The sequence below is a fragment of the Phallusia mammillata genome, chromosome 8, assembly GCF_965637545.1.
Source record: "Phallusia mammillata chromosome 8, kaPhaMamm4.hap1.1, whole genome shotgun sequence".
Lineage (NCBI taxonomy): Eukaryota > Metazoa > Chordata > Ascidiacea > Phlebobranchia > Ascidiidae > Phallusia > Phallusia mammillata.
This window is the reverse complement of record NC_137259.1, coordinates 11662833-11675565: the sequence shown is the minus strand read 5'-3', so window position 1 is coordinate 11675565 and position 12733 is coordinate 11662833. Positions and strand designations below refer to the sequence as shown.

Below are 12733 nucleotides of genomic sequence, written 5' to 3'. Positions count from 1 at the left end.
ATGTCACAGTTTTGAAAAAAAAAAATTTAAAAAAAGTCTAAAGAGTAACTTTTATGAGCAGCTGAGAATGTGGAAAAGTTGTAATTGCCCAATATTTCCCCTCTCGAATGAATGCTTTTCGAAACAAACGACCAAGCCAACCTGTGGGACAAATGCGACGAGGCTATGGGCATTGCCAAGAACTCGAAAGAAACAGATATTTTGCAACACCTGCTTGCCTGACCAAAAAAACGTGTTCTGGTACTTAACTTTTCATGCTGACACATCAGAAATAAAAATTGAATAGTTTCTTTCTCTTTTGCATTGTTTACAACTAGTGATGAACCGAACCCATGTAAAAAGGATCGGGCCGAATCAGACCGAACCTAAAACCCCCTTTCCCATGGATGTTTTCAACTGAACCTTTGTGTTGTTAATGCGAGTGAACTGAATTATGACAAACCAAAGTCACTTTTACAATACGGAAGCTTTACTAAACTTATATTTGCTAGATAACGTGGCTCGTATTTTATAGATGCAACAATTAATTCATTTATAATGTTTCGTATTTGAGAAAATGAAACTTTAGGTATGAATTTCATGCAATCAAAAAGTTCAGTTTAGGCCGAATTTTCAAAAAAAGTTCGAGCCGAAACTGCATCACTATTTACAACCTTCGAAGATACAAACAGCATTAATAGCAGAGTACAACGCAAGAAATTGAAATGCTGTAATGAGTTTAAACTACAAAAAGCATCCACCGTTTTCAACAGGTGTTCAAACGCAAATATAGTGGTCGCGTATTGCAAGCGTAAGAGTCTGAAGGCTACTTTGTTAAGAGCACATTCCTCGGCCATTATTTAACGAGAAATTAGACTCCCACATTTGAGGCCTCCCACTGATATAGGAAGCAACAAATTGTTTGATATGGACACGTCGATCAATCAAGTCAAACCAGTGGTGCCTTTTTCGCGCACTGAACATGTGTCGTGCCACTGAACTTTCCCAGTCCTGCCTAACGCTAATAAGAACTATATTTGAACTTTCATCATGTATATGTCTAACAAACGCTTTTCCGTAGTCCAGTCTAACGCTATTAGAACTATGTGTGAACTTTCACCCAGTCCCGTCTTTTACTCGTGTCTGACAAACGCTTTTCCGTAGTCCCATCCAACGCTATGAGAACTGCGTGTGAACTTTCACCCAGTCCCGTATTTTAGTCATGTCTAACAAACGCTTTTCCGTAGTCCAGTCTAACGCTATTAGAACTATGTGTGAACTTTCACCCAGTCCCGTCTTTTACTCGTGTCTGACAAACGCTTTTCCGTAGTCCCATCCAACGCTATGAGAACTGCGTGTGAACTTTCACCCAGTCCCGTATTTTAGTCATGTCTAACAAACGCTTTTCCGTAGTCCCGTCTAACGCTATAGGAACTGTATGTGAACTTTCACCCAGTCCCGTCTTTTAGTCGTGTCTGACAAATGCTATTCCATAGTCCCGTCTAACGCTATCGGAACTATATGTGAACTTTTACCCAGTCCCGTCTTTTAATCATGTGGAATACGTATGCGCTTTTCCGTCGTCCCGTCTAACGCTGTAAGAACTATATGTGAACTTTCACCCAGTTCCGTATTTTAGTCATGTCTAACAAACGCTTTTCCGTAGTCCCGTCTAACGCTATAAGAACTATAAGTGAACTTTCACCCAGTCCCGTATTTTAGTCATGTCTAACCAGGGAGTCGAACCGGAACTGAACCCGAACCCGCGAACCGGTTTGAGCGGTTAATTTCATTAAACCCGAACCGAACCCGAACCGCTATTTACGATTTTCTAAAAACCCGAACCGGAGTTGAACCCTATATTTTGTTTGGCGTTGGACGCGAACCGGAACCGAACACGTAAAAAATGCAGTCTGTTTTATATTTTATGATTTTTTGTTCAAAACAGCGCACTGTCAAAGATAACAGCACACGGGCAAAATTATTTTGGCGTTTGATAAGGCCAGGTAGATGATGGGTAGAATTGAATTGAAACGAATAAAAACTTGAACCGGTTTAAAAACCGCAAACCGGTTCGGACCGGATAACTTGCCCAAACCGGAACAAAACCCGAACCCGAAAATATACATTTTTAAAAACCGGACCTGAACCCGAACCCTTAAAAACAAAACCAAGTGAACCCGAACCGAACCTGAACCCATATGACAAGCGGTTCGACTCCCTGTGTCTAACAAACGCTTTTCCGAGTCGTGCCTAACGCTTTAAGAACTATATGTGAACTTTCACCCAGTCCCGTCTTTTAGTCATGTCTAACAAACGCCTTTCCGTAGCCTCGTCTAACGCTATAAGAACTGCGTGTGAACTTTTACCCAGTCCCGTCTTTTAGTCATATCGAACAAATGCTTTTCCGTAGTCCCGTCTAACGCAAAAAGAACTGCGCGTGAACTTTTAACCAGTCCCGGTCTTTTGGACATGTTGAATATGCGCTTTCCCGTAGTCCCGCCTCTCCCGTCTTTTAGTTTGGCACTTTTCCCGTCTGTCCCGTAACCCCGTCTCTCCCGTCTTTTAGACCTCGATTTGCGTATTTCCGTCGTCCCGTATTTCCGTCTTTTAGACATGTCCCTACAGGTCCGTTTGGCTAACACAGCTTACATTGCTTAATGTTTTTGACAGTAGGCTAAGCTCAAACATTAATATTTTGTGCAATGATTGCGGTGGTGTGGTTTCACGATTGCGGGCACAGTAAGCTTTTCAAATCGTTCTCGGCTTTGGGCTTTACATCGGCTATTAAATCCAGTTAAAGTAACGTCACACAATTTACCCTTATATGATTTGTGTTAATTTTGTGATTTGAAAATGTTAAACTGCAAGAGTTCTGCGTAGATTTAAGAACTGTACCACTTCCGTGTAATTAATTTATGATCATGAATTTTTAACTGTCGGATGAGAGGAAAGAAATTAATTTGTTGGTTGACAAAATGACAAATGTTTGTTTGGGTTTTGTCCAAGGAATTTGTAACCAACTTTATTTGTTTCTGATAACTTCTGTTATGGTATTTGTATTTTCATATTATTTATTATAGGTCCTTGGACTTGAGTCAATAAAAAGTTGCAATTTAGCTATGGGTGATGAAACAGTTTGTTTCATGTGCACAAAATGTAACCAACTAATTAAGCTTGATTCGTCGTTTGATGCAATTGATTCCAACACCCTACAAGACCTAGTTGGCACATCCCAGAATCTTCTAAACTTGGCACATGAAAACCAAGATCCCATTGGAAATGATGCTGAAGTATCGGTGAGTCAGCTATGTGTGATTATTTTTACTTACTATTCCAAAGCATTAATTAACTTTAGACCTTATTACCATAATGTTTATCAGACTAGGTAAGTCCACCCATAAACAATTTGGTTAACATTTTCATAATTATTGGAAGGCCTTGAAGTTTTCGGAGAATATTTTCAGTGGTGTTTTGGAGCATCACAATGATCATATAATGCAAACAAAGCAACATTTTGACCTATATCCTGCCATTTTGGCAACTCTAGCACAGCCATTAAATATTGTGATTAATTATGCATTTATTGGTAGATTTTATCATCAGTATCTATACCAAAGCAAATAGGAGCCTGGAACAACTTATAGTTTTGTACATAAATTCTATGAACAGGATGATACCAAATATTGTGTTAACTAGGAGTCAAGCTCATCAGATGACAAGCCACCCCAGGAACATGATGTGATGTCATCAGGGAGTGACAAAACTAATGCTGCAACAGAATCTGTACATTCTATTTATGACAACAACACAGTTTCAACAACAACAGACCATACTGTTACATGTCAAGAAAGCACAAACAGCTTTACTTTTATTGGTGAAACAAATGGAGTATCAATGGAAACCCTAAGTCATGGCATGAAAGTAAAACACTCATATATTTTTTACTCATTTAGTTCTTAACCTAAATATATAATTTTTAACATTTATTTTTGTCAACTAAAAAACAGGATAAGTAGCATTATCTCAAAAATTTGATCTTTTGTAGACTATAGTTCGGCTGTTTGATATTGTGTCTGGAAACTCAAATATGGAACATCCTCTGTGTGAAGAATGTACTGAAACTCTTGTTGAACAGTTGAAAAGAGAGTCTGACAGATGTACAGAGGAATGTGACCAATACAGGTGATTTTAACCTTTTGTTTGTTGTAGAGCTTTTGTTTAGTTTACTTATGGCTGTTGCATTTTTGAAGAGACTATCTGAAGACCATAGAATCAAGTGACAAGAATGACTCAGTGGAGCAGCTTGCTGAAGAATTGGAGAAGTTGAAAACGGAGGAAAAACTTTTGCTTTCCCAGTAAATAATTAATTTGTAGCAGTGATATACAGTGTGATAATTTGGATGTGTTGTTTATCAAGACAAATGTATCTGTAAGGCACCATGATACATCAGCTTGGAGACAGAGATTATTTTGTTTGCCACAAAACTGTTTTAGCACATATTGAATAACACATTTTTATAAAAAGCAATTTACAAAAAAAACTTTTTTTGTGCGCAGATTAGATGAAACTGAAAGAGAAAGACAAGATGTTGAAAAGGAAATCATTGGTATTGAAAAACAAAAGCAACAAATTTGTAAGGAAGAAGAAAAGTAAGAAAATACAATAGTTGTGACAAGTCATAACCTAAATAATTTAAACAACATTTGTTATTTTTTTGTGTGTAAATTTGTATTTTGCTTCTGATCAGACATATGCAGGAGTATTCAGAGCTTCGGGCCCAACAACTTGAACTGGAGGAAGAACAATGTAGTGCAGACAAGCAACTTGCTCATGTTGAAACACAGTTAAAAAAGTTGTCAAAGACCAATGTCTTCAATGCTACGTTTCACATTTGGTTAGTTATTTTGTCACCACAAAGCCAAATCTCTCTGGTTTGAAAAAGTGCTTTTAGATGTTTGGGTATTTTTTTCTACATACACATTACACATTGATGTTAAATGCATGTAATAGAAATATGTTTGATTTTTTTTGCATTGTAGGCATCAGGGTCATTTTGGGACAATAAATGGTTTTCGATTAGGCCGACTCCCTGGAATGCACATAGAGTGGACAGAGATTAATGCTGCCTGGGGTCAGGTTGTTCTTCTACTCTCTTCCCTGGCCAAGAAAATGGGTCTCAGGTTTAAGCGATACAAGCTTGTACCTTTTGGAAACCATTCCTACTTAGAATCATTAGATGACAAATCAAAGGTATTTTTGTGTTTACAAATGGCAAAACCCGTCAATATACCCGACTACACTTGTATTTGTGGCAAAACTGTGACATTTTAAAATGAGTGCCATATAAATATTTGAATGTACTGTATAATTGAAGCCTATCCCTAAATAGCTCATTTCAAGACCAAAAAGTCTCTGTTGTTGTGTAGGATCTTCCTTTGTACTGTATAATCAGGGTTGCCATCGACTTGAAACCAAAAATAAGGACAACCGAAAAATTAAACTTTTATGCGAAACAAAACAAGCGTTTTTGAACAAATCTTTGCATTTATATGAGCCATGACATATCATATGCAATATTTTGGCCAGAAACAATCTGTACCAGCTACCCCTTATTCGTAGAAAATGTTTCGTGCATCTCACAACAGCTCAAGTCTTGGTTTACTTTTACTTGTAGCAGGGATTTAACTCATAATTGTTGAAAATAAGACAAAATAAGGACTCAAGTCAAAAATAAGGACATTTCTTAGAAATAAGGACAATGAACTTTTCTAAGACATAGCCCTTTAAAATAAGGACAAATCTTAGAAATAAGGACGGTATGGCAACCCTGTGTATAATTGAAGCCTATCCCTAAATAGCTCATTTCAAGACCAAAAAGTCTCTGTTGTTGTGTAGGATCTTCCTTTGTATGGATCAGGTGGGCTACGATTTTTGTGGGACACTAAATTTGACCAGGCAATGGTTGCATTCCTTGACTGTTTGCAGCAGTTTAAAGAGGAAGTGGAGGGAAACAGTGGATTTGCACTCCCTTACAGGTTACTTATACAACATCACACTTTATATCATTTGATAAACAAAACATCCCTAAACCATGCATTCATTTAACCTTTTTTGTTAGAATGGAAAAAGGTAAGATCGAAGACACTGGTGGGTCGGGTGCATCGTACTCCATAAAAATGCAGTTTAACTCGGAGGAACAGTGGACCAAAGCTCTCAAGTTTATGCTGACCAACCTTAAATGGGGACTTGCTTGGGTTTCAACCCAGTTTGCCCCCACATGAAGTTTTACTATTGACAGTTGTACACTGTGAACGTTATCACTGGATTTCTCGTAAAATAATTGCTCGACATTCATTCATGCTTCGGAAATTGCTGAGTGTATTGAGCCCTGAAAAAACTTCGCATTTCTTATATTAGCTGTGCAATAAACTTATGTGTTACCAAATCGGCTGTTTGTTGTGACTTATCTCCATTCAACTGTCTGATGGATGAAAATAAAAACTTTACAAAAACAGTTGTTCACGGACGGATGTATACTCACCTAAAAAATATCTGTCAAACCAATAAAAAATCAAGAGATATTTAAGAGCAACTTTTTGTAACTTATATGACGTTAAAGCGTCGTTAACCCGTCCTGTTGGAAATAATAAAACATTTAAAAAGCTTTTTTGCACACAAAGCTGACTACTTTTCACAACCACATTGCGGCGTGAATTGTTATAGAGCACACTTGGTTCGTAATTTACTTGAATTGATAATCGTATTCATATGTCCCGAAATCAGTCTCTAAATCCCGTATGTTGTCGTCAGGTATCACGTGTTCATAATAAGCCAACCACTCGCTTGTAAGGTCTGTCTTTCGACTCTTTTCCTTGTAAACAAGCGCGTCTTCTTCGTCCAACAACAATGCTACATCGTTTTCGAAATCAATAGCGGCCGGCCCGTCACCAGAGTACGCGTCATCATTATCCCCAGGAAGATTGTAATAATTCGAATCTCCTTGATAATTTTTTGCTAGTTCGGCGTCTTCAGAAAGCGGGATTTCAATCACCCATAAAGAAGAGTTGTTTCCTCGGGTTGACATCTCAGAAATTTTGTGATCTTCCATGGATACTGCAACTGGATCTGAAGTCGCCGTGTTGTAGTTTTCAAGTAGTGAATAATCCTGTAATTGGCTGGGTGCTGTGGTCTCTACATCTGAGTAGTAGTAGGAGTGATAGTCTGGATCATTATAGTTTGGATCTTTTGCGATTGCCAGGCGTTTGTAGCGAGTAACCAAGTCCCACTCCTGTTAAATAAGGCAACATCGGTTGTTTTTGGTATCACGTTTATTACATGTTAAGAGCATAATAGCTACAAAAGATTTCATACAGATTCCCAAATGTTTACCTATTTGTTACAAAAAAGTCTAGGCGTGTTATAAAATATTATGCAACTATACCAATGAATCGAATTATCTCTCTGGCATACTTCATTTGGATCTAGTATAATCACGCACTCGAGGATGCACAAATATTAACAACTGCTGATTAGTTTAACGCAGTGGTTTTCAACCTTTCGCGGACCATGGCCCCCTAAAAGTAACTTTTGGGTCTCGTGGCTCCCTTCAAGTAACCCTGCAGGACCTGTGGCCTCCTTAAAATGTAAATTGCAATCTCGTGTTGGAATTCGGTACAAATTTCAGCTTTAAACAGGTCGAATAGAGTAAACAAGAATCCATAATCATGAAAAACCTCAATATAGACAAATAGTATGTGAAATAGTCGGGAATAAAGTTTAAAAAATGGCTTTTAGTGGGTGTTTCTGGCGAATCTACACCTTGACGGTTTGTCTTCAATATCTATTGTACCTGAACCGAACAAGACATGTGGTAAAGTGATATATCTTTGACGGAGAGTCCTGCCATTCGTGGTGGTGTAGAACACTGTGTGTGGCTTGGCCTTTGGTGCGACCACGTCTCCTGGTCGTCCCATGCAGGGTCTCTAAAAAAACAGTTCTTTCGCTATCAAGCTGAATATTTCTTTATACAGGTAATTCTTGACCAAACCAGTTTATGTGCGCACAGTATGTTTGTTTGTTTTTTAGGGCTTTTGAAGCACTTTCATTACAGAACGTGGGTTTATCTTTTAACAATGCAAGACTTGTTTTTTCAAAAAAATACTCAAAACACCAACAACCAGTTTGTCTCGTGTCAGAAATAAAACTGTTAAACTTAACTTAGGTGTTTCATACACGATATAAAGTACTTGCAAGTATTATAGGGCCTACCTAAAAACTATTCCCTAAACTGACAAAATAAACAACTGCCAAACTGTTACAGAACGAACATGTGGCAAATGTCTGCTTTATTTACGTATCTGGTGTTGCTTGCAGAAGCTATGGCGTTTTACTGCTGTTTCGAACAGACAAAGGAACACGTGATATATGCATTGTAGACGCAATTATACTCCATGGGCTATATTTTATGCCCATCCGCACATAACTTCTTAATATAGTAATCTATTCATGTAAGTGTGTATTTGTCAAAATCTGCCCCCTTTGGAATTTTTTTTTTCGTCGCCCATAAGTCCTTAGATTTTTTCAAATACATTCACAAATAATATCATTGGGCCTTCAATACCTTCAGGTACCATATACACAAGATATTTCACCTGTATGGATCAAGACGGAGTTTTTTGTTTCCCGGATAACGTAACTCACTAAGGATTGGGACCAAAGTCGAACAGCTGCAATCAAGAGGATTTCCATAAAGCCACAAACCCGCTAGTCGATGTATCCAAGGACCCATAGGCAGATCACTAATCCCACAGTCATGTAAATACAAAACCGCCAAACGTATGGTACCTGAAAAAATCTAAACAAAACGAACTCGGTGTATTTCTGGTTACTTGATTACGCCACAAAACAAACACGCATACTTTTCTGCAAACATGTACAATCCTATGTAAGTATAGGCAATGTCCGTTTTAGAAGCATTAAAAAGACCTCCATCATGTAATAAAAGCGGTATTGTTACTAGTGTAATTATTTTATTTCGTGTGATGTGAAAACCTTCACCGACATTTTCGCTGTTTACGCAGCAACCCAGGGATTCACAGCGGGTAACTTATTTAAATAAAACGCTACAGTGTGCAAAATCATACCTTTCGAGGAATAGAGCGCAGAGTAGGATTTCTGTACAAACGAAGAATTTGAAGATTAACTAATCCACAAAAAGCATTAGTCGTCAAATTTTCCAGCCTGTTTCTGGATAGATCCAGCAGGTGCAGCTGATAATTGTATCTGAAAATCCCGTCAGGTATGATGCGAATTCGGTTATTGGCCAGGTGCAACACTTGCAAAAGGGGACTGTTTCTGAAAGCTGGTGGCACTATTTCCGTTATTTTGTTCCCATCCAACATCAGGACTCTCAGTGAAAAGGGCAACAAAGAGGGGATTGAAGTTAAATTGGTTTCACCCAAATCTAGGTATTTTATTTTATCATTTTCATGGCCAGAAACATTAAGAAAAATACTGGAGCAAAATTTCTGTCTCCCCGCATCGTCAGTAGGAGTGGCAATTCCCATTGAAAAGTAACTCAAAACGTGTCCGATATTTTGCACTGTAGTAGGTCCCAAAGGGTTGGCCCTCAACACAAGAGTTTTCAAGTTACGTAAGTCAGCGAAAGCATGACGACCAATCCAAGAAATTCGGTTGTTGCTGAGCGACAAAACTTCCAAGTGCCGAAACTTGACGAAGGATTCGTCCGGGATGGCGGCGATCTGGTTATAAGATAACTGCAGAGACAATAGACTGTCACGGAGAGGTGCAAACACGGACTGGTTGCGGCAGGAAATGGTGCTGTTCACTGATGAAGTGATAATGTGGACGAGCGTACTAACGAGGTTGTGACTGACGTCCAAATATTTCAGCTTCATCAATCCGCGAAAGGCGCGTGGTCGAACGAAGCTGATTGCGTTGTTTTGAAGGTACAGATTTTCCAGGTTGCGCCCGCCGACCAGAAAGGCGTCGTCATGTATGACTGTAATGTTGTTAAATCCCAAGTGCAGCTGCAAGGTTAAAGGTGGAATACCGATACGTTCCTCAACAGTCGCGTGAACAGATTGCAAACTCTCGATTGGAATGTACGTCAAGTTTGCACGACTGCAGTCTACTATTGTAATTGCGTAGCAGTGACATTCCGAAGGACAGACAGGTAAACTCACAGGGTTCTGCCTTAAAAGCGAATTTTGTTCCGCAGTTTTTTGGCCTGAAGATGTGAAGTAGAGTTGCGTGCTTTCTGCTTCAGTCTGAAGTGGATATGACGTGGTCACGGTTGTAGGCCTTCCTGACACTCGTAAAAGAAACAGGCAACTCAACAAAATCAACATTTTGCCGCTAGCTGTTAAACGCGTTTTATTTCAGCACTATCCTTTTACATTTTACTGTAACTTCACCTGACGTTTCTGTACACACAGATGTATTTGAGACCTGTATTACACATACGGAGTTAGTTTGCACCTAATGGCTTGTATTGGTATTTGAAAATTAGGCGTAGTAAAAGGCGTGCGTAAAAAAAATTGGCAGTACTTGGCGCCTTTCTGTGGATCAGACCAGCGACTTGGTGACGTCACAACGCACGTAATGTGCGATTACAATTGTTTCCGTAATTAAAAATAATCAACAATAAGAATATACTATATCGGCGACAGGAGCGCGTTCTCCGTCGGATCTGGGGACGCACGACAACAGAGTATATGACGTCAGAGCACCCATGCTCAGAGGACGGACCTTGGCGCAATTGAGGTGCTGCTGCTTGGCATAAGAAGGGCAGGTGCAGCGTTAATTGCCAGCATTGACGCTCACGAAATCACCCAAACTCGTCCAGTTGGCGCCTTCCAACAAAACCAGGCTCGTTTTCACGCTTCTCAACCTGCAGCTATTTTCCGGTATCGTGACAAACCGTTGCGTCATTGAGGGTTGTAAACATACACGAACTTGATAATTGGGTGAAGTTATATTGATGTCCATCTAATTTCAGTGATTTGTTTTAAACTTAGAATTTTATTAAAAATCCTTTTCATCCGTACAAGAGAGACCGTAAGATTTGTGGCAGTTTAAGAGATACTGACTGAATCAAAAATACTTTTTACGTTTAAATGTTTAGTACTCTAAAGTAGGTTATAGGGAACCCGTGCAAACCCGCACACATAACTGATTTGCTGCAAATACATTATGGGGTAGTACGCACGTGTGTGGTTCACCTGCTGCGTGTAATCATATTGATTGACTGAAATAAGATCACCACAAGTTCATTCGACCAATGCCTCTTATGTGTGTTTGCCTCATTGGTTGATACTCTGCATTTCGCTGCTGTCCAGTGCACCATAATCATTTGCAGGGCAGTGAATATATATATAAGTGAAAATGACAGTTTACTTGTTTCAAATCTACTATATATGAGCCCACGAAAGCGCACCTAATGAGCCAATTAAACGACTAAGTCTTAATTCTTTCATATTCCTGCAGGCTTACGTCTACAAACCGCCAAATGTTTTTGGTCATTTTAACTTTTAACGTAAATCTGACAGTGTTTTGTCGTGCTAAATCGTTTCTTACTTACCGTCTATCTAAATTTGCTTAATTTCTATCTGACGGTTTGCTAAATTGCAGCAAAATACACCCAATCGTGAGACGTAAGTGCAGTGTCTACCGGTATTTGAGGAAGATCCTAGTTGTTTTATGTGTGAGATGTGAGGTAATTGCAATTGTTTGAGCTGTACGCTTCTGTGAGGTCTTGTTGTGATTGGTAACCGCTGTAGTTACCAACATGCGGTCAGTTTTCTTTTGTACAAGGACTGTTTTGTCTACAGCATTACATGTTTGTTGATGGTGATCATTCACTCAGACAGTTTTTGCATCTTGGCTTAACAAATCAAATATCACCGAGCTCTAGTGGCTGCGAGCAGGCCTCCCATATTGCCACCCACCCAAAATTATAAACGCAGTGTCCCACCAGAAAATCTTTGAATCCTGTACCACAGAGAAACGTTTCGCCTCAAAGCCTTGGTTTATAAACCTATGCCATATTTTAACATAAACTCCGGATATGGTCAAATTTATGCTTTCTTCACTATTTGGTGTTGTTCATGAAAGGACTGATACGTTTTCGCATAGAGGTGCGGGACAATGGCTGGTTTTAGGCTTGCAGAAAAGGCAAAACCAAACCATAGAAAACATGGTGAAATTTTAAATTGAATAAAATTTATGTCAAAACAAGCTTGTTTATGCGAAAAAGTTGACCAGGTAAAGGTTTGACTGATTACTGCGCAAAACACTCAAAATAACTTAAACTATGTGTCTGTGTGTCTTATTAAGCGTATTATAACACGGCCGCTTAACACGGAGGCGGATTAACGTTGAACTCCGAAAGACCGCAAAAGAAAAAACTCCGAATACCGACTTCGCCGGGCCCATTGACGTAACGACCTGCCAGGACAAGTACGTGGGCCAATTACAAGCTGTGGGTTTTGCACACGACCGTAGGTGACGTTCCGCTGAAAAACGATGCCCAAATGGTCCCTTTGAAACAAGATAATTATAACCAGCCACAACGGCGTTTCGGATTCGCAACATTTCATATAGTGCGTAACGGCCTAACACCGTCTAAGTAGACGTTTTTACGAGTTTTTTCGAGATAAAATTTGAGCTGTTTAAAATGTGTTTCTAATATGTAAATAAGTGGCCTCGTAGGCATTGATTTTTAGTAGC

General features: G+C 39.2%; 2 protein-coding genes across 3 annotated transcripts; one reads left to right on the top strand and one right to left on the bottom strand.

Moving 5' to 3' along the window:
• The first annotated feature begins 3014 nt into the window (after positions 1-3014).
• Positions 3015-6428, top strand: LOC145204915 (beclin-1-like). 2 transcript variants are annotated; one of them, XM_080077525.1, is made up of 9 exons: positions 3023-3278; positions 3679-3903; positions 4028-4164; positions 4233-4337; positions 4540-4632; positions 4731-4877; positions 5023-5233; positions 5879-6018; positions 6102-6428. In XM_080077525.1, exons 1-9 carry the CDS (start codon positions 3102-3104, stop codon positions 6262-6264), a joined length of 1398 nt encoding a protein of 465 aa, XP_079933651.1. In that variant the 5' UTR covers positions 3023-3101; the 3' UTR covers positions 6265-6428. The 2 variants fall into 2 exon arrangements, with proteins under 2 accessions (XP_079933652.1, XP_079933651.1); XM_080077526.1 differs by lacking the exons at positions 5879-6018; positions 6102-6428 and adding an exon at positions 5410-5830 and having other exon boundaries at positions 3015-3278.
• LOC145204914 (uncharacterized) lies at positions 6202-10500 on the bottom strand. The gene is made up of 4 exons (XM_080077524.1): positions 9127-10500; positions 8635-8837; positions 7833-7965; positions 6202-7271 (listed from the first exon to the last, which is right to left on the bottom strand). Exons 1-4 carry the CDS (start codon positions 10351-10353, stop codon positions 6726-6728), a joined length of 2109 nt encoding a protein of 702 aa, XP_079933650.1. The 5' UTR covers positions 10354-10500; the 3' UTR covers positions 6202-6725.
• Between the last annotated feature and the right edge of the window lie 2233 nt (positions 10501-12733).